Consider the following 22,310-nt stretch of genomic DNA (forward strand, 5'->3'; position numbering starts at 1 on the left):
GGGGGCGAGGAAAAAATAAAGAAAGGAATAATAATGGGAGGGTGATGTGATATAAAAAGTTAGAATGTTTTGAAGTCAGATTTAATTTTTTGAGAAGTAGATAAAATGGAAAGGGAGGAGAGGGGATTACCAAACGGAGCCTTTATGCTTGGATTTTTAATCCTTTAATTTGTTGGTATTAAGCGGTAGGATTTCAATTCAAAACAAATGATACTTTACAATGGGATCAAAAGCTTCCAAGAGTATGTTTCAGGCGTAGCTACCGCTGATCCTGGCTGTGAAAAGAGTCAAATATAGCTCTAAGATACATATATGTCAAACAAAAACATTATCCAATCAGAATAGTTCTAACATTAGGCAGATGTTGATGCAGTCTTTGAGCAGGCGAATTGATTCTTCGACACGGTCAATTCACTTGCCTGACCGACCCTCTCCAATTCAACACATTCTTTTTCTTTTTTTCTTTTTGATGAATAAAAGCTTTCAACACACAATACATTCTATTTGCAGTGCAGTTTTAGTGGAACCACTGGTTCAGGGTCTAATCCATTCAAATTGATACTTATTTCATGTTGAAGAAGAAGAATACAATTAACAGAAGGACAAAGTTATGTTAGAAACTGGGTCCAAGAAATTTTTTCTAAATCAATTTATTAAACCGACATATCCAAAATACTTAAAAATACATATGATTCTCAACATGTATTTTAGGACCATGTTAGTTTAATAGATTTAATTGGAGGAATTTAATCTAACCCAGTTAAGAGGAAATCTTTGTTCTCAGCAGAAAGCCTGTAGACAAGAGTAGCAGCAAGATCATCACTTTCATGGCCGTTAGCAATCAAACATCAATATTACTAACATACATCTATTCCCACGTATAACTGTACATGTGGCCCATCTTTACCAATCAGAACAATCAAAAAGATGCACCACACCTCAAATTACATGCCAAACCCTACCATCTACCACTAGCACAGTCATTTGTTGTTATCACCCCACTTTCTAACATGCACTAACACTGGTTACCTAAACGTGGGAATGTGTACTGCTATTGTACATTCTACACATGGCTGCTAGGAAACTATTCTGTACGTTTATTAGTCTGTTTACAGAATTGAATGGGATCCATCTTCTTTCACCCTTGGCACCTATAACTGGACAGAAGAAGACAATGGAGCCTGCCACAGCACCACAGCTTATTGTCACTGCTACTATGGCCAAACTGCTTACCCTACCGTCTTGAGCTTGTTTTCGCCGCTCGATGTTTCCACTTCATCTGCATTTCATAAGAGCCAAAGTTTTGTAATGCACACTAACATAGCTGAATAAATTTTATATATCAAAAGCCAAGGGTGGAGGTAAATACAAGAGGCTCATCATCAGAAATTTCAGCATCACGAACATCAGAAGGTTTCTCCTTTTTTCTGGAAATACTTCTACTGGCTTGGCTCCCTTCTGAATCTGATTTGTCCTCTTCACTAGCTCCCTCTTTTCCGGCACTGCTTGATTCATCTGCTTCTTTATCTTCTGAACCAGATTTCTCTTCATCACTAATTGGACTATCTTGTGGGACACACTCGATATCTCCAGTACTTCTCCCTTCAAAATCAGGGTTTTCTTCTCCATCAGATTCATCTGTATGATGTGGGCTCTTCTCCGTGATATCTCCAGCACTTCTCCCTTCAAGATCAGGGTTTTCTTCTCCATCAGATTCATCTGTATGATGCAGGCTCTTCTCCGTGATATCTCCAGCACTTCTCCCTTCAAGATCAGGGTTTTCTTCTCCATCAGATTCATCTGTATGATGCAGGCTCTTCTCCGTGTCTTTCAACTGTTTTATTTTTGAAACTGACTTAACTTCCTTCTCAGATTCCTCCTTATCTGTTAGGTTCTCATCCAGTCTTTCAGCTTGTTCCCCTTCAGAATCACCTGGAAAGAAAAACATAAGAATTCAAAATACCATGAAACTGCACAAGTCTAATAAATCAGGATTAAAACAAAGAACTTGAATAAAGAAAAAAATCCGAAGAGATGTGATCCTCTCTCTCTCTGACTCTTTTATTTCAAGGCAACTCACCAGTACTTGATTTCAAAAAACAAAATAGATCCAATAAAAACATTCTACATAACAAATAGAAAAGCATTTTCCTGGATAATTTATGTGCATCATTAGGTAAAGTGAGTTGAATTTGAAGCTAAACTAAGCATGTCACATCTTGGAGCTCAAAATTATTTCACCATTTTGCAGCACATGCACCATACTGCACCATACAAATCAGTACCTGGCACTTGTGATGCTTTTCTTCTAATCATCCAAGGACACGTAAAAATTGTCCATATTCTATACAAAGAAAATATGTTTTTTTTTTTTTTTTTTATATAAGTAAATTTAGTCTTATTGAACGCATAAAGCGCTCCTAAGTACACTGGAAGTATACTTAGGGGCCGAGTATGTCATTTAATAAATAATGAACTTGTACTTGCTTGTGTTTCGTAAGATGCCAACATCTTACTCTTCCCTGTCCTGGTGCCAGCATTCCACATCTAATGAAAGATTAAAATGAGTTCACTACAAATATTTCTCTTGGTACATGTAACATATTGGGATAATGTTCAGTCAAATGCCAACCCAAAAAAAAAAAATTAATTGCCTTTCAACTTTCTAGCACTTGCCCTGCGTAAACAAATATAATTGGAGATTCTTTCTGATCAGTACACAACTCATGCACCCAAACATAGCCGAACCCAAAACCTCACCCTCCACCCCCTTCTTTATGGGATGAGGATATGTCATCTGGTTCAAACTCCAAAGTCTACCGGCGCATACATAAAGGAATATTAGAAACTGATAAGACACTTCACCTGAGTTCAATTCATCAGCTTTCGACACTGAGGTGGGTTCAGGACTTGGTATGTCAGAATTCCCTCTGTCTTCAGCTTCACCCAAGTCACTTTTTGATACGCCCTTTCGTCCATGCTTTAAATTTTTTTTTGGAGTTCTTTTCCCTTTAACACTAGGCAACAAAGATCACACAATTTAAATACTAAAAAAGTAACTAAACTTACAAAAATGCGTTCAAAATGAAAGTATCACTCACATCTGAGTTGATTCCTTATTCCAAACCGAACCACTTGAATTTTTTTTTTTCTTCCCAGGTGACCTGTAAAAGAATGAAAGAAATGAAGAAAGGAAGATAGCATACCAAAGCCAGAACCATGCAATAATGATGATAGAGATGAACAAGAATATTGCAGTGAAACCAAACAGTTACAAGTTATCCTTTCAAAAATTTGATTTGACCAATGGAACAGGAGGATGCTCTACATACTGCATCAGGAAGACAACACTTACACTTCTTTTGAAGGGGGGCCGTTTGATGAATTTAACTTCTGTTACGGTAAAAGAAAAAGGGTCAGAAATAAGTCACAACTCATTGCTTTGCTTGAAACAAATAATGGAATTTCTTCAGCTAGAGGAAAGAATGCTAATGAAGATCTTAAACCTTTGAAGACTTCCGACCATTGTCAATGAGCTCCCAGCGCTCCTTCTCTAAGCGAAGAACTTCCACATCCCCATCTTCATATAACACCTTCCATGTGATATTAATGTGTGAAACTTATGTGACAGGAATCTTGTGAAATAATTAAAATGTATTCTTTTTAGTAATAATCCTTATCAAAAAAAAAAGTATTCTTTTTAGTAATAATCAAGTGTAAAAAAGCTTGTATCAACTAATCCCAAGAATCGGACTGAGGGAGAGGACAAGGTGCAGCTTACCACATGCTTCCCTTTCAGAGGATCATAAGACTTAACCGTGCCTTGATAAAATCTGTGAATGTTGGCAACGAGACATCAGGATCTATATTTGAGCAAAAATTAGAAAGGAGAGAAGTTTGGCCCTTGACAAGAAAGTGCATGGAGGGAGAAAGAGTAAAACAGTATTCAAAAATAGGTTTGGCCCTTGATGTACAATGACATAGGAGAGATATGTGAGCGTGTGTGTGACAAAGAAGGTATAGTCTCAAGCTTTCTTTTGCTTTTCTTGTTCTGCCTTATATAGATGACAAGAAGACTCACTTCTTATCCATAGGCCACCAAACTTTTATTCTGCAACCAATCAAGTCTTCGATATCTCGTCCACCAGCCTTCGATGTGCACTGTGGAGGAAAAATTACATCAGATCAAAAAATGAAATGTTGCAAGAGTCCATTAGTTCAAATTGAGTAAGCAGTTAAACCTCAATACAAGAAAAGAACAGAAGGGCCAATGAGCTCTTGTTCCAATGGCACCTCCTCCCCTTGAGAGAATAGGGTGGAGGCCAAGGATTCAAGACCCACTGGGTGTGTCATGTGTGTGTAACTCACCAATCCCCAAAAAACAAAAAAGGAAAAGAAAATAACAGTAGGGAAACTATATACACATAAAAATAAATAACATATACATGAAACATTGCTACTGGGAATGAAACAAAAACATAAATCGAAATTTCAGAGACATGATAGCAGGACCGTGGCTACAAAATCTGTGTACCTTGTAATTGTTTGAAACATGTTTACGCAGCTCAGCTGAATAAAAAGCATGGTGAGAGGGACAGAGAGAGAGAGACATGAAACTTCTTAGTACACTATCGTAAGTCCAGTAAGGAAACTTTCCATTGTAGTTTGGTATACCACGTCACAGTTTGAAATGCTAATAGTAGGAGACTCTTGCTCAGACATATCTTTTGTTTAGACAATCACAATCAATTTTATCGAGAATAGTTGGCAATCACACCTTTTCTGTGAAGGAGAGTAGTAAAAAATTAAAGAAATAAAAAGAAGAGAGAAAAGCTAATGAACAGTGAAAAAGTACATTACGGGCAAGCAATAGCAACATACAAATAAATTATAATGACCACATAATAAGTGCAAACTACATGGTTCTCGATGGCATCACTACTTTGTGGAGCACAAAACAGAAGTAGGCTTATATTGTTTTTTTTTAGTTAAGTAATTCAAATATTATTATAAGCGAAAGGCGCAACCCAGGTACAAGAGAAACACCTAGCAAGAAAGGGAAAAAAGAACAAGGAAATCATGAAAGCTGAGTACAAAGGGAGCTAAAAACGTAACTGTCCAAATAAGAAAACCACTAATATAGCATATGGATGTGATTTAATGAGAAAACCACTAATTAAGTCGAGCAGAAAGGATGTGGAAAAATTGACCTTTGCCAATCCTGCGATACTTCTCCTTTTCCGCTTCCTGCTAGACCCCATGGGAGACTTGACATTACTATTTGTGTTGATCTTATCAGTCTCTGTCAGCACATTAGGCTTCTGCAAGAGGTAAGAAAAGAAGTCGATATCATTTACCTCCATATCATTAGACCACCAGGAAAACATGAGGTGAAAGTATTCTTAAAGCAAATTAACCAGCACCGGAGCTTACCTCCATGTCATGGTCACTGGCTTCTCCCACTTCATTTACCTCATCATTATGACCTCGGTCAGAGTATCTGCCCTTATCCTTTGACGAGAAGCTTGTCTTCTTTCGAATGCAAGATAGCAACAAGTCTGACTCTGATCCTTCAACCATTTTCTTCCGCATAGATATTTTGTCTTTTGTATCAGAGCTAATGTCTGGATCCGTTTCAACAGATTGAAATGACGAAATTCTTGCTTTATGTGAGTCATTCCCCGAAGCTCTTAAAGTAGCCTTAGAAGTACTTGCTGGTGATCTGAAAGCACTGTGAGTTGATGATGACCTCGGGCGTTTTGGTACTGGAAAGGATGTTGCATCACTAGCTTTTCTTTTCTTACCTTTTTCATCCTCTCGATCCTTTTTTGTTTTCTTACTAGGAAAATGTTCATGACCATTGCTCGATTCAAACTTACTGGACATCCCCATGTTTTCAAAATTTATTTCCCTCACCATTTTCAGGATGTCAACATCATTTTCAGCATTTTTTGCTTCAGCTGGTAAAGACTTTTTCTTTTTCACCTTTTTAGCCTTTGTCCCCTGAGATTTTAAGGATTTCATCATTTTCCCTAGAGGTATTTCATTTCCATCTATTTCGCCATGTTTCAGTTCTTCATCCTGAGCGACTTCGGTAAAAACCTGATGTTATAAAAGAATAACTATTTTAGTAAAAGATGCAAGATGCGCAAAATATCACCAAACAATACCAAACTATTGATTGGCAAAACATACCTCTTCATCAGTTTCTAACTTAAGTGATTCAAAGTGAGTCAAGATGTTCTCATCAGCCAACCATGTTTGCCCATCACGGGCCTGTTCAATACAGGAAATGACATTAATGGATATTATATAAAAATGAAAAACATAGTTGAAGATACTTTAGAAAGAATTAATGTAACTGATGCCAAGAAGTTTAAGTACCACACTTTATGTAAATAAGGTATTTTTTTTATAAGGTTCAGAATTGGGTTAGTTATCATCAGTCCAAATCATTCACATATCAGTCGGTAGTAATGCTTTTTCCTCAAATCATCCCATCATTTTGGTGAGTAATTAGAACTGAAATAAGGACACAATTGCCCATTTCCCGCAAATTCAACTTCATGTCCAGAAACTAACCAAGGCTACAACTATACCTGAATTCATCTATGACATGCCAGAACCAGACACACACACATGCACGGGAAAAGGACTGGAAACCTCCTTTCCAAGTAATTTTACAAAAATTGCATACATAAGAACTAATGACGTGATATCAAGCCGTTGCATGAGTACCACAATAAAATGCATTCTGCAAGTAAATAGATGCTGAAGAATCAGAAAGTTTTTCTTCGTCAGGTATTCAATCCAGTACATATTACATAAAACAAGACAACTGAATTCTTTGCAGAACTTACCACAGAGTCATCCCCTTCTTTCTTTTCAAACAATTTGTACAGCACAGAGGGCAGAGGCACCGATGCAGTCAACCCTTGTAAGTCATCCTCCTTTGGGGCTAGGCGCTTAGTGATTGACAACCCAAGGTCACAAATAGCATGTGAATTCTGAAAATTTCAAATGACAATAAAGGTAAGCTAGGAGTTCTGCATCTCTTTCCATTATTCTGCAATTTCTTTCTTTTTCTTTTTGTTTCGATGAATTATGCTCAGCAATAACTGAATCGCAGCCAATAAAATAAGCTAAGGTATATTATATCTCCAACCTTTGATTTTGCTGTATCAACTATATCCTCAGAGCACTTGATACTTTGAAAGATAGAGCTAATAATGGAAATACTTTCCCTATCCTTCTCCTTGTTGGAACTAGCTTCTGATTTGGTGTCTTCATCTCTATGCACCAGCATAGAAATAATTAAGTACAATTTCCTGAAAAACGTGAATAGTAGAAAGGTTAGTAAGAATGAGCATTCACAATATATACCAGAATGGTTCACCCTTATTCGCATTGAAACAATCTGTAATATTCAAATCCATGCCACAAAAATATACAGTGATGAAAAGGGATGAATAAGTGACACAAACATGTACATACGTAAGGCAACAAGCATAAAAAAGTTTTGCTCAAGGAAATTACTGAATAACAGATTGGCAAGAAGAGACTACTAAAAAATTTATTATTTTGAGCATGCAGAAAATGCACTTTTTTTTTTAATATAAGTAAACGAAATATCATTAAAATTAACAGACATGTTATGATGCTGACTGTGAAAGAACAAGAACAATTAACCCTACCAAGGAGAACCAGCTAATTCCATAGCATATAAATTAACAGATGTGTTATGATTCCATCGTTTATACATGATGCCTTGGGTTTAGTTTTCTTCATTCTGCTTCTATATAAAATTCTAACTCCCATGAAATAGAGAACTCATATGAAACAGTGACTATAAATACATCTAAGAAAAATATAAAAAGTGAAATAGCCAGTGAGTTTTATCGCAAACCGCACCTCCCCCTATAGGAACAGGGTGGAGGATGAGATTATGGCTTCAAGACCTACACGCTGAGCATCAGAGATTAATTTATAAAAAATAATATAAAAAAAATTAAAAAATTAAAAAATTAAAAAAAGAAAAAAAAGAAAAAAAAAAAAAAGGAAAAAGAAAAGAAAGAGAGAAGAAGAAGGAAAAGAAATAGATATACCTGTATATTAGTTCAAATGCTTTGACATCCTTGCATTCATCAATATTAGGACATGAATGCTGAGCAAGAGCATGAACCAAGTATGGGAGAATGTATTCAGGATAAGCTGTCAAGGAATTTCCATCAGATTGTGTAGAGAGCTGTCGAGCCTTTGCTTGGTGATACATTTGAATAATGTCGGCAAGGTTTTGTTTCTCCTTCATAGCAAACAAATTATATTATTGCATGAATAATATGCACTTGACAAGAAAATGGAATCTACTATAAATGAACCAATTTTAGTTCGCATACCTCTTCAAATTCTGATTGCTCGGATCCAATGATGTTAAATAAGAATGCGCAAGCATATTTTCCATCCAAATGCCGATCCTTTATGTACTGATGGACTTTCCCTAGGAACAGTTTTTTAGCTTGAGGGAAACTAATCTACAAGATCAGCAGCAGGCAAAATAAAACCATCACTTTCAGATCTTTGTGAAAACTGACCAACTTGTACTAGCATGAAGATGACAACAAAAGTTTATCTGTATTTAAACAGGAAAAAAAATTCAAAATCATATATACTAGGAGAAGCTTTCAAGGAAAGGAGTCCACCTCTGAAGTCCTCAAGGTTAAGTGGAAGATATCAACAGGTATCTTATCATCCCAGTACTTTGACAGACGAAGAACCGCCTTGGCAGAAGCAAGCCTCAAATGGGCCTTATCAACAAAACTGTATGATGGCAAAAACTTGTACATAAAATTCCAAGGTTCATAAAACAAGCTAAACTTTTAACTGTAATATCAAATCAGAACAATCAACTAAGCATTTCATTAGTGTTATTAAAAAATGTTTCCATGTGGTTGAATTACCTCGATTCTATATCTTTTGATATCTCTCCAAAAGAAAGTACGTTTCTAAGGATATCAAGAAGACCATCAATGGCAGGACGAACATGGGCATCTTTAACAGGCAAATAGCTCTTAACCAATGTCTTGATGCCAAATATCTGCAGCGCCCAAAACAAAAACAAAAAAAAAAAAGGGTTAACAAGTCATGAAGGTATTTGCTGAAAATGTCAGAAGATTAAAATCCTGGATATACAACCGAGCAAGGCATGTTCACCAATGCTACTGTTATTATCTTGAAACAAATAAAAGAACTGAAGTACAAATCTCCCCAAAATAACGAACCTTCAACAAACAAAGTTCACTTCTGTCATCCCAAGATGCACTTGTGTCATCTTCTGCTTTCTGAAACAGTAAACCATGCACATACATCAAAAAACACAGAGAAGCACATATAAATGAAAATTTTTATGATAGGGTCAAATATAATTGCAGAGGTCCAGTGGATCTTGAAAGCCATACATTACTGCACTTCAGAATCTTGTTCATTATGAAATCTTCGATTTCACTCTCTCTGGTTTCGAAAACTGGCATTGCGGTCTCCGCTATACACCCTAGAGATTGTAGAACAGCAGGTAAATGTGTCTTCTCCTCCAACATATCCACGAGCCTCTGCAAATTGAGAAGGATACATCAGCTTGTGCAAATACCAGAACTGAACATTGATATTGCTATGAGTTGAGGAGATCTACCGGTGATGAATGAAAGACTGTCAATATCCTTACTGAAAAATAATTGCATCAATGTTTCCTCAGTCAAATATGAAACTAACCTTGTATAAAACAGAAAGTGACTTGAGTCCGTCATCCTTTGTTATGGCTGCCAGGGCATGTACAGCATACTTGGCCTGTCTTCGACTGCCTTCTAAACATAGCCTCTCCAATACGAGGTCTATGGAACTGCAGGTAAACAATTGGGATATAACAAACATAATACATGAGGGGCTTGGCATAACAAGTCAAAAATTTCAAGAGTTGCACCTTGATGAAACGGCCAGTTGTTCTCGGATTGTACCACCAGCCTTTGCTAGAACATGCAAAACACCTTCTTTTATTATTTCATCATCATCTTTAAGAAAAATTACTAATTCCCCTTCAACCCCACCAAGCAGCATTGGACTGAAGCGAGCAAGAAGCTGACATTGTTCACAAAAGACCTAAAATTAAGTGAATCTTGAAAAACCAGTCTGTATAGGATATGAGATGTAGGATTGACATGTATCTACCACTAGTATATCCATGCAAGATTGAGTGTATTGAGTATTTCCAGCAGATTTATGTGTGGCAGCCTCCAGAAGTATTTCTTTCACGTGCTCCTTGTTGAAAAGTAAATAAGAACACTTGACAGAGAGATTGCTCAGAAAATCATAAAGTCGATGTTTCTCGCCAAGTATCCTAAGCAAATCATCCTGAAAGTAAATGAAAATATCATATGAAACCATTCCAAGCTAAATAAAAAAAAAAAGGAATGGTGGAGTTTCCCACTGTTATTAATAAAGATAGATGAAGGTGAAGGAGGTTCATGAGACTGAAATTAGTCCTTGGCACAGATTATGAATTTGAAAATTTAAAAACAAGTATTAAATGGTTTAAATGATCATCACATTCCAATCTTCTTAAGGGTGAACATACTCTGATTCCAAAACTATATCAGTGACAAGTTTGCGATGGATGTGCAGGTGTTGGAGATGTGATGCTGCTAAAAGCAACAAAACGGCAGCTTGAGCAGTTGAACTTGGGATTGTAGCAACAAATAGCTGAAGCTGGTCGTAAGAGTGATGGTGGTGTTCAAAGTTATCTTAGGTGATCATGGTGCCTGTACCTACGATAGTGATGGCAATGGAGCTGATGTGAATATGAGTTCTTTTAACCTTGGGTGGTAATAAGAATTGCCAAGGTGAAAAACAATTGTATTAAGAAAGTGTAGAGACAGCAACAGGTGTTGCAACTGTTGACATATGGGCGGATGTCCAAATGTAGCAGTCAGTAGTAGTGATAGCACAATGCCTATATGTGAAGTAATATGGTCGCAGTGCTAGTGGTAGTGATGGTGAAAGGGAACTAAGATTATGACAAGCTAATGCAGGTGATCATGGTAGAGAAAGCACATAGTTGGTCAAAATTTATTTTTACTACTCCTAAGGTTTGGCAGAATTTGCAAGTAACATCTAATATAACAGTTGTGAATCTCACCTCATAATGGGTTTTCCATTTTCATATTTAGACAATATATCAAGTCCAATCAAAACCAAACAAAGGAGTTAATAAAGGACCCTCTAATGCAATGCTACCCATTCCTCACAACCCTTTGACCTGAACAAACCAGCTCTAAAATACATGTTACTAATCAGTAACTTAGTCCCTACCCGGAAAGTACAAGCTTGATGGAAGCCAGTGTTTGGATCAACAAGGTTTGTCAAAATCTTCCAGATATTAGCATCTTTCAATTGATCAAGAATCTGATAATTCTCTTCGGCCTTTGCAGGATCAGCAAATGAGCGAGACATAATTCGGAAGCAGAAAAGAACCTTTTTTTGGATCTCAGGAGCATCACCATCCTGTATTTGAACAACAATCAATGTCTTTGATCTTGATACTGCTCATGACAGTTCAATATTTTATAAATTCCAACATTTACAAACCTGATTCATTTGCCTAAGAGACAGATATCTCTGCATCTCTTGTTGTAACCTGCAACCCAAGAGGAAATTTCCCCCAAAATCAGTCCACAACCCATAAACTACCAAAATGAAAGATTGGGAGGTCCATCAAAAGTCAAATAAATGGAATTTCTTGATGCTAAAACAACACATTTATATAACATACCTTTGTTTCTGCTCCAGTATCTTCTCAAGGGCCTTCACCTCAACTTTATCAAATCCCGAGAAAATTCTTACCCAATGTTTAACTTTATCTTTAACAGAGGACTCAATTGGGAACAGGGACCCACACAAAACAGATTCAATTGTATCTGATCTGCATAATTGAAGTAATTATGAACATGAACACTTGGCAAAAAGAAACAAAATTGAGTGTGTGTGGGCATAGAGCAAATACTTTTGGGGCATCATCTTAGGATCAAATCATCTGAAGTTAGCTATTCCCACAGTTCAGTAAGTAAGTATAGATGTATCAAGGGGTCTTTCGCCACTTTTAGTTCACAAGAAAAAACACATCAAGTGACCTACGTCCCAATATTAAGCAAAGAAAATAATTTTCCATTTTTCCCTTTTCACTTCACTGCTGAAAACATCCCATGGAAAAAAAAAGTGATAACAGGCGAAAGACAAGAAATCAAATTTTATGTAACAAAATGTACTGTTGGTCAAAGAATGACTGGCCTGTAGGGTGCAAGTCCACTGCCTTAATTTTGCCAGAAACGTTAACAGCCTTAACATTAACCTAGGATATTAACATCACTATAAATTCTTATTCTATAGCATTCTCATTTTTAACATACATGAGATTTGGTTATAATGATACTTATATCTACTAAATCAAAACCCAACGAAAATTTTAAATTTTTCCAGCCTTTTCATCTAGAAAAACAAAGGCAATAAATTCCATGCTTGAATAAAAACAGAAATTTTGCTTGTATAAAATGGTGAATCTCCAAATGACACCCAGAATGTGGAAAATCTGACAATCCTATGCTAGCATTTAAATTGAACTGTCATATATGTGACAACTTTCAACCCAGGGATTAGCTCATGGGGCAACCTTGATCTAGTTCCTTTATGAAACACTCATGGATGAACTGAATGCATCTTTTTTTTTTCTTTTTTTTCTTTTTTTCTTTTTTTTTTTTTATGAGTAAGAATTCATTAAAAAGCGCAAAGGGGCGCAACCCTAGCACACAGGAAGTATACAAAGAGCCCCTAAACAGAGGAAAGAAACGAACAAGAAAGTAAAAAATCAGCGAACAGCATACTACCCGAGCTATGCGCCGACACCCAAAGATATAACATTTTAAGCACATTTCTACAAAGAGCCCCAGCCGATACCTCCATATCCTCAAAAAGCCTAGAATTTCTCTCACGCCACAAGCCCCACAAAACACATAAAGGAACCTGCTTCCAAATACGGAGAACAGGACCACGACCCAGCAAAGTATTCCAACCACTCAATAAATCCAGGACACTACTAGGCATAACCCACTCCACCCCGAACAAGCTATAAAAAGAACTCCAAACAACCCGTGCCACATCACAATTAAGAAGAAGGTGATCAACGGATTCCCTATGCTTTTTACACATAACACACCACTCTACCACCACAATACCACGCCTATGTAAATTATCATGAGTTAAAATCTTTCCTAAAGCCACTGTCCAAACAAAGAACGCCACCCGCTTCGGAGCTTTTACACGCCATATACCCTTCCAAGGAAAAGAAGCCGCCTCGTGACAAACTAATGCTCTGTAGAAAGTCTTCACTTCAAAATTCCTCTTGGAAAGATTCCACACCACCCTATCAACCTCTCCATGTCGAACCCGAGTAGAGTATAACTGTTCATAGAAGGACATCACCATCTCCACCTCCCAATCCTGAGCATAGCGCGTAAAGAGAACATTCCAATGAACCACGCCTCCTACCACAGACAAATTATCCACCACCCAAGCATCAGGAGAACGAGCAATAGAGTACAAAGCAGGATAACAGAACTTGAGAGGCTTGTCCCCACACCATAAATCATGCCAAAAGCGAATATGAGACCCATCACCCACCTCAAAACGCAAATACTTGGCAACATTATCCCACCCCCTTCAAATAAACTTCCAAACACCGACACCATAAGGCCCCGTAACCGGTAAGAACACCAACATCCCCTCACACTCCCATACTTCACCTCAATCACCGATCTCCACAAAGCATCGCACTCCTGAGAGAACCTCCAAATCCACTTCCCCAATAAGGCTTGATTAAAATTAATAACATTACGAACTCCTAGTCCACCAACCTTGATTGGATTACAAACTCGATGCCAATTGACTAAATGAAATCTAGTCTCATCAACCAAACCACTCCACAGAAACTCCCTTTGAAGCCGCTCCAGTTTCTTAGCTACATTCACAGGAATAGGGCACAGAGATAAAAAAAAATAAGTAGGAATGCTAGAAAGAGTACTGTGAATCAATGTCACTCTACCACCCTTGGATAAATATAGTTTCTTCCAACTAGCCAACCTTCGTTCCATCTTCTCAACAACCCCATTCCAAATAGAAATAGATTTGAACGACGCCCCCAACGGCATACTAAGTCATCGGCAGAGACCCGTATTAATTTCTTTTTTTAAAATGACGAGGAACCCCTCGAAGGCAAAGCCACTTCATATACCTACATTGAAAGTAAAACCCCAAACCCGTGCAACAAACCCCCACCACACGGATCAGGTAAGTAATGGCTTCGCCACGAGGAGTGGTCCCAAGGAATTGTTTGCACCTAAGGGGATTCGAACCTTAAACCTGATGGGGCAACCAAAGTCCAAGGCCTTCACCAGAATCACCACTTGAGCCAACTCCTTGGGATTAACTGAATGCATCTACTCAAGGGAGATTCTTGATGTATATTATTTGGGTATGTAATTGTCTTAACAGAAGAAACCAAAGAGCAGATTGCACTCCTCACTAGGTGAAGGGATTACAGGAGTTAGACCAAACCAAATGCAACTGCATAATAGACTACTAACAATACCAGCCACAGCTGTTGCAGTTACAAAGACATATATTTATGCATGACATGGATATGGAGAAATCCAGTTTATTGGTTCATTCTGTTAAACAGAACCTACTAAATTTTTCTCTAGAATTAGTTAATGTTGTTCCTAGAGCCTCACAAAATTATATTATTGTTTTTAAGTTTTCCTGCTTCTGCAAGACTTTTAAACCTGCAGTCTTTTAAATAGAAAAAAATGAAAACATGTAAGCCGTTGTCAACTGTCAACTCCGGTTTTTATTGAACAGCTCAACTCATAAACAATTAATAAAGTTTCTCAACAGATTAATTATATAACCCATTACCCTTGAATAATAGAAAATGGATTGAGGATGCCGCTCAATAGAAAAATCTTGTGCAGCATGCAAATTTAAAATATTTACCTGAAATCTTTGTCATAGAAACATCTCAAAATCTTCCCCGGAATCCAATCAAAATCATCTGGATTGATCAATCCATCAGAGCATTTCACGCAATAAACCCTGTTTATCTCAGCCAACCTCTCCATGGTATATTTTTTAACAAGCAGCTGGAATCAAGAGCAAAAGAAACCATTAGAAAGAACAAGAATCACTGGATGGTTACAAAAACAAATAAGAAAAAACAGAAGGAAAAGCATATGTACAGATTTGTCCCGAAGGCGCTCAGCTACAAGTTTTACAGTTTCAAGTGGAATAGCATCCAGAGCATGGCATGCCACATCGCAGATTACAGCAACAACTTGTTTTCGAACATTTTCATCAAAGTCCAACAACCGGTCACAAAGTGCAGCTAAAAAGTTGACCAAGATCTAAGTTAGTATCACATTTTTTTTCTGATAAATAAGTACATATTTATATTTTTAAATCAATGCCATTCACTTACAAATTATTTGAGGAGTTTCAGCTCTTAACGGATTTGACAGAAAACAGCTCTTGACATGTTCAAGGACACACATTCGAACCTCAACAAGTCTGTCAGTCAACCTCTTCAAAAACTCTGAAAAGATTGGCTGAAAGGCTTCAGAAATAGCAGATCCTGGCAGAGCAAATAGATCTCCAACTAACCTCACAGCTTTTAAACGAGTATCTAGCTGATCAGTCTGCATATGTTGAAACTTGTAACTGAGAAGCCTTTTATCATAATTAAATATCATTAAATAGATTTAATGAAGCACAGAAACGTAAGCCTCTGAATCAGTAATTACCAGTAGTTCGCCTGTGAGGTATGGGACTACTCCTAACAGGATCTGAGGAGCACAGCGATATATGTCATAAATAACTTCATGGTAGTCAATTTGACTATTCACCGACCTGTTATCTCCTGACATTGATGATATAAGGAACTGCTTTATGCCAGCTTCAAGTTTTCCTGCACAGTGCTCTATAACATTCATCGCAAGCCTCCTTGCAGCCATAGTAACATCCTGGAATTCAAGTTCTATAAAATTAATTCCCTAATAAATCAGTTTTACAAGCGATACTTAACGTAATAGCAGAAAAATACAGGGTACTTTAATCAATTGCATATACCAACATAGAGAAAAGGTACTTACACTTTTATTACGACCCAATATGGACAATATAACAAATAATAGATCCTCCCTGACATCCTCACTCTCTTCTAAAAGAACGACCATGATTGTCTGCATTGATGACAGAACACTTTCTGGATGATCATCACTGCACATTACAAAATTTTAGAATGGCGGTTATCAGATCTACAGAAGACATCCCTTTTTTTTTTTTGATAGGTAATCAACAAATATTATAAAAAACATAAGGCACTCCTAAGTACACAAGAAGTATACAAAAGGATCACCAACAAAGAAAACCTAGCCAAGGACACCCGCAAAAACCCAAAAGAAAGGACTACAAAAAGACCACCCGAACTATAACAAGACACCCACAAGCAGAACTCCCTCACAAGAGCCTTGGGCTTCATCAGAACACTGAATGAACCCTCTTGCCTTTACCCCGGCTATAGCAATCACCTCTAGCATCAAAATTTATAGAACACTCCAAGTTTTTAAGCTCCCTCCTACCTTTCGGTTTAGAAGGAGAAACCAAAACCTCATGACATTGTTCCTCTTCAAGAACTGTCAAAAGATCCAAAAGCTTTTTCTCCTTACCCCCACAAGAGATCCCCAAAATGGGATGGATGCCCTTCACACATTGCACTACCTCGGAGTAGCCAAAATCACCCACCTCTCCATCCAACCCTAACTCTCCCTCTTGCTGATCACTCCCCTTCAAAGTCTCACCCAAGTCTGAGTACTCAGTTAGAGGAGAGATGAAAACTTCAACCACAACTGGATCAAGGATAAATGGCAGCAGAAAAATGCCACCGCGTGGGAACCCCCCCATGGCAAAGCCAATTTGTGTACCCACCCTTGAAGGTTAAACCCCGAACCCATGCAACGCGCCCCCACCACACGGAGCAAGTCATGGCTTCGCCGCCCCTTGGGATTACAGAAGACATCCTTCCTTCGATTAAAAAAGAAAAAAGAAATAAAAAGTAGGGAAAAGCTAACAGCCAGTGAACATCCACCCACGAATTGTCAATGCAAAACATACTAGCCCACTATTCCAGAAAACCTTTGAACCCTATTAGAGCTTATAATTAAATTTCAGAATCAAATTCCAGCAAATACTGAAAAATTACTAATGAGAACCAGTGATCGTCCCATGTTTTAGCCTATCAATCAGCACCCAGTGAAAATTCTATCAAATCAAAGGGAAAAACTTATTTAACATCCACAAACATACAATGAATCACCTCTAGTAGATAGAAAGGGGGAGAGAGCGAGCACAAATGATAATATTTAACCATTTTCTGGGTCTTGTCATGACTTACCTAAGTTTCACATCTCCCATTCCAACAGATACAGAGATATACAGTTTCTATAGATACCTCTCTTATTTGGGCCACAAATGAAGAACAAATTGCAAACTATATTATATAACCATTGACAATGTCCGACATGTAGACCATTATGAGAAAAGAACTTAAAAATTTAGATAAGAAAGATGACTTACAGCCTCAAAACAGCAGGAACTGAAATAACTATCTTTTTACAATATGAGTTTCAGAAATAACTATCGTATTACTATTAAAACAATCACATTCTTTGAAAGTGATTTGAAATTAACAAAAAATGGGGAAAAAATACCTGGCAACAGCAAAAAATGTACTAATCATTTCATTCACCAGATCGTCACATTCAAGATCCAACATTACCACACATGACCTATATTTTGCAAGAGTCTCCAAAATGACAACTCTCCTACCAAATGATGGACCCTTCGTATCACTTAACCCACTAAATGTGCTTACAATCAAGCAAAAGATATCCTGCAAGATAGATCCAACACTAATCAGGTGGGAGTACAATTTCAACTATAGGGTTAATATGGAAACCATGACCAACTTCATTAAACAGTTGCCCAGTCTAAAAGAAACACACCTTTAGAACATCATCACTGTAAGGGGCTTCAGGTGCAGTAATACGAGTGATCTCACAAATACATGTCGCAACAAGAAGCTTGACATCCCTATCTTGGTGCTTCAGCAATTCTGGCTTGACAATTGCATTAAGAAAAGGCTGCATCGACTCCAAGATTGAAGCCGATGGTGATTGATCCAACTCAGAGAGACATGTTGTAGCTTGCTGCAAGTTGGCAGGAAAAATTGAATAAAATATTCTAAGTAGCCTAATAAGAAACCTAGTTTTCACATATGATATCACAAGTTTCCGCATCAAACAGAGTCAATTGAATTTTGTTTTATAATTATGTTTTACAGTTTTCCCATGAAAAAATACATTAGAACATGCTTTACCACTAAGCATTACCCATCACAAATTTATAAATGGCCTAAAGAATAATATAGGACAGACAATAGTAATAACAAAAGATAGGACTGGTTCTAAGAGGCAGAAATAAGTGAAAAAGAAGATAAGAAAACAAAGAAAAAGGGTAAGCATGAGGAATGGGGCAATCTAGATATATATGGTTTAGGTGCAACTAGTAGGTGTTAGTTCAATGTGCCCAATCAACAGAATTTCAGACAGGTGACTTATCGAAGGAAAAAAATTCCAGACGGGTGATTTAATTGATCAAAAAACTCAGCTGTTCAAGTTAGAACTAAGAAATTTAAGTTGTGAATGTCTGTTTACTAGCCACAAGTAAAGACATGAGGTAATTCTGCATACGCCCCATCAGAAGGAAACTTGTGAATTTTGACTGTTTTAATCACCATCTATGTTCTATCATAATTGCTATCTACTTTGCTCTTAGCTGTTGCATCATGTCTTTCAACATAATGACCTCAATTTGGAAATGCAAACTTGTATCATTTTCTTTTATCGTAGCGCTCTTTCATATCTTTTACTCATTCCTGAATTAGAAAAACCCCAACTAAAGAATGAAAAAAAAAATTAAATTAAAACTAGCTGTCTCTAGCAACTATAGAAGAGAAATGCCAAGAAACTGACATGGTCAAACATTTCTCGTTGTATGATGACCACTGAGCTCCAAGTCTCAGCCTCATGAGATCAGTATGATACATCCAAGCGCCAATACAACTATCAAATTTCAACAAAACATGCCAAAAAAACCACTATGTCTCCAGTACCAACAATCCAAGTCTTTTATAACAGCCTTATTCTTTGGGTCAAACTAGAAAGTGCTCCATCCATAGATTTTCAGGTCAAGATCATCCTAACTGCCCTCTCGTGCTTCTGAATCAAAGCTGACAATTCTAAGTAGTATCAGGTGATGACCACATGCACCGTACAGATTGAGTACCATATGTCCCCACCTAAGGACCAGTAGATTGTGCTGAGAAAGTAATTAATACAGCTCAAACCAAGATCTGTGACATATCCGGTGTACATAGAGAAGTTATCTCATCAAGTATTAAGCAGCAGTCAGATCCCAACATGGCATCATTGACGTTTCCATGCAGCACAGTTCAAAGCATAAACTGGCTACAATGCTCTGTCCAGATAACTCCCAGCTAGCTCGAGAAATCCAATAAGGATAACTGGAAGTACAAATCGAAGCTGAGCCACCATGAAATGTCACTAATCTTTTGCCAAATTAACTCAAATTAGAGACCGCTTCACCGATCATAACACATTAGCCCTACAGTCAGCACAAATCCTACTTCAACCAGATACACTCAAACTCCCATCAAAATTATGACTTTCTACCTCAAACAAAAGCCATAATTTTTATGGGTTTACCCTAAAGACAACAAAAAGACCTTCAATCGCCCTACTACAAACCAGTTGACCCCATTGGGTTGATTAATTCAGTCCTTGGAAACCAAACAAATACAACACATAAGATTCATAGTCTCAGTTTCTTTCGTTTTCCTCGGCTCACCACCCAATTAAACCAAATAAACTTCACGAAACAACAACCAGAATGGCAGAACACGAACACAAATTTTTCCACCATAAAACGAAAAAGAGATTCGAAACAGCAATGTGCGAATTAACCCTAATTCAACCAATTCCTCTTCCCAAAGTTCCGTCAAAAGGATTAATTTCGACGTTAGCAAGTTTAAATTAACTAAACACTCCGTTTTAACTTAAAAAACCAAAAAAAAAAACCTTAAATTTTTAAACTTTTTCACTGTTTAGCTCAAATACTATATAAACTCACGTTGAATTAACCCTAGCACAATACTTAACTCACTTGAGCTCACTAATTCCGTCTGTTTCACACGAGAGTCAAATTGTGATTTCTTTCGCATCGCTTTTCCTAAGGTTTATCAGCAACGGAACAGAGAGGAAATGGCGTACCTTCAAGAGCTTGACGAGAGCGTCTTTGGTGGAGGGAGGGGTCTCAAGCTTGGATCCGACCTCCCTGAGCTGCTGCTGAAGCTTCTGAGCCATTCTTCGGTCTAGCAAACGGCGTCGCTGGAGGGCTCTACGAGCTCTTCGCTCATGTGGTTCGTGTCCAGAGGTTCAGCAAAGAAAGAGGGCTTCCTTCCGTCTCTCGCTCTCGGGGGTCGGGGCTTTCGAACGAGTGTGCTAAATGAACTCCAAATGTAAGCGAAATTTCACGAAATGCTGACTTTTTATGTAACGTAATGTGTATCTCTCTATCTATCCCGATATTTGCTATTGACGCCCCCAAACAGATGTTTATTATTTCAGGTTGTCGTTTCTGTTTTACGCGCAACTACCCAAACATGCGACTTCGATGAACTAAAAAACGAAGCCCGGGTTATATCACAAGTACAAGAGTAACACTCCTTTAATACATTTATTTCAACCTCGTTAATCTATTTGTATTTAATCGACCTTTTTTTTTTTTTTTTATGTCAATTACTTTTTCTTTTTTTAAAAAAAAAATACTTAAAATTATTCATATTAATATGTGTAAAATAAATGCGATAAATGATGTAACGTATTTAATGTAACTTTTTATATTAACCATTTAAAATTTATTGTGTATTTTAATTCTTTTTTTTAAAGATTTCTTTTTTTTTTTGCACGCTCAAGAGATGCACCAATTAAATCATTTTTTATACGTATATTTTTAACAAACATCATTTAAGAAAAATATTACAAGAGTTTAATCAATCCCATGAATCCATCATTATTCCATGTAGTATTGCGTTGAAGATGGAGATTAAAACAACTTTTTCTTTCTAGCTTTTTAAAATTTCAAATCGCATTTCACACGTACACGTATCTATGTGCTATTCTAATGGTATAAATTGAAGTTTTAATTTCACTAATTATAATGATATGCAATTACATATATAACCCGTGAAACTTTGGAAACTTTTAGGGTTATTATATGCTGATTTTGCACCATTTTTTAATTAAAAAATAAATAAAAATAATAAAAATAAAATACTGCTTGAAACCGATTATCTATCTATTCCTCTTTTATTTTGTGCCAAGTCAGCATAGAAGGACCTAAGAATGACAACAATAAATGCTCTATCATTTCTCTTTAGTTTTAGTGGGTTGAAAATGTGTGGTTTGAAAAATAACGATTTTTTAACACCTATAATGAAAATGCAACCATTTAAAACGTAATTGAGTGTTTTGTATAATCGCGGTTTAATCTTTAAAATTGCAAATTAACTTTTAAATATATATTTTTGAAAATACGTTCCATTGCTTGCGATTTGAAAAAATTAATTTATTCACGTTTTTAAACCGTTATTTTTATTTCATACACAATCTTCAACCGTATTACTTCTTGTGATTTGTTTTTAAAAATGTGGTTGTTTTTTTAAAAACGAAATTGTGGGGCCAAATGAATGTCTTAATTAACACAAACGATAAAAAGAAACTAACTTTATTTCATCAATTAAGAATCCCTAATTTGGTAGAAAACAAAGTTCAAACAAACAAGAGAAAAAATCCTTCAAATTACTTAATTCGTGCTTTTCAATAAGGGAAAATTGCAAAATTAGTTTATGTGGTTGAACCAATTTGCAAATCGCTCCACATTGTATAAAATTTTGCCGAGACATCCATGTGGTAAGCAAAATTATAATAATAATATATATCCATACCCTCAGCTTCTGTCTAAAATTTTAATGGAATTCATTAAGTGTCACGTCACATCCAATCATAAAACAACATGTACCA

The 22,310-nt window shown here is 36.8% G+C and overlaps 1 protein-coding gene across 1 annotated transcript; it reads right to left on the reverse strand.

Moving 5' to 3' along the window:
• Positions 1-805: 805 nt before the first annotated feature.
• LOC133869863 (sister chromatid cohesion protein PDS5 homolog A) lies at positions 806-20,755 on the reverse strand. Its single transcript, XM_062306959.1, has 33 exons — positions 20,499-20,755; positions 18,153-18,356; positions 17,859-18,040; positions 16,242-16,368; positions 15,894-16,112; positions 15,572-15,788; positions 15,333-15,478; positions 15,091-15,236; positions 11,819-11,968; positions 11,635-11,683; positions 11,359-11,550; positions 10,219-10,401; positions 9,974-10,128; positions 9,766-9,892; positions 9,456-9,605; positions 9,279-9,338; positions 8,958-9,094; positions 8,700-8,817; positions 8,397-8,531; positions 8,106-8,302; positions 7,166-7,328; positions 6,861-7,007; positions 6,196-6,276; positions 5,434-6,102; positions 5,211-5,321; positions 4,082-4,161; positions 3,782-3,833; positions 3,507-3,593; positions 3,356-3,393; positions 3,102-3,164; positions 2,866-3,017; positions 1,370-1,932; positions 806-1,279 (listed from the first exon to the last, which is right to left on the reverse strand). The coding sequence occupies exons 1-33, from the start codon at positions 20,589-20,591 to the stop codon at positions 1,235-1,237; spliced, it is 5,238 nt and encodes a 1,745-aa protein (XP_062162943.1). The 5' UTR covers positions 20,592-20,755; the 3' UTR covers positions 806-1,234.
• Between the last annotated feature and the right edge of the window lie 1,555 nt (positions 20,756-22,310).

This window comes from Alnus glutinosa, chromosome 5 (genome assembly GCF_958979055.1).
Source record: "Alnus glutinosa chromosome 5, dhAlnGlut1.1, whole genome shotgun sequence".
NCBI lineage: Eukaryota > Viridiplantae > Streptophyta > Magnoliopsida > Fagales > Betulaceae > Alnus > Alnus glutinosa.

What these genes read in the sequence shown, in the direction of transcription:
- LOC133869863 (XM_062306959.1), bottom strand. Translation starts at nt 20,591, where the DNA reads ATGGCTCAGAAGCTTCAGCAGCAGCTCAGGGAGGTCGGATCCAAGCTT. An exon ending in ACATTTTTTGCTGTTGCCAG is followed by an intron (nt 16,369 to 17,858) that starts GTATTTTTTCCC and finishes TGTAATGTGCAG; the next exon opens with TGATGATCATCCAGAAAGTG. An exon ending in AGATTCTGAAGTGCAGTAAT is followed by an intron (nt 9,339 to 9,455) that starts GTATGGCTTTCA and finishes TTACTGTTTCAG; the next exon opens with AAAGCAGAAGATGACACAAG.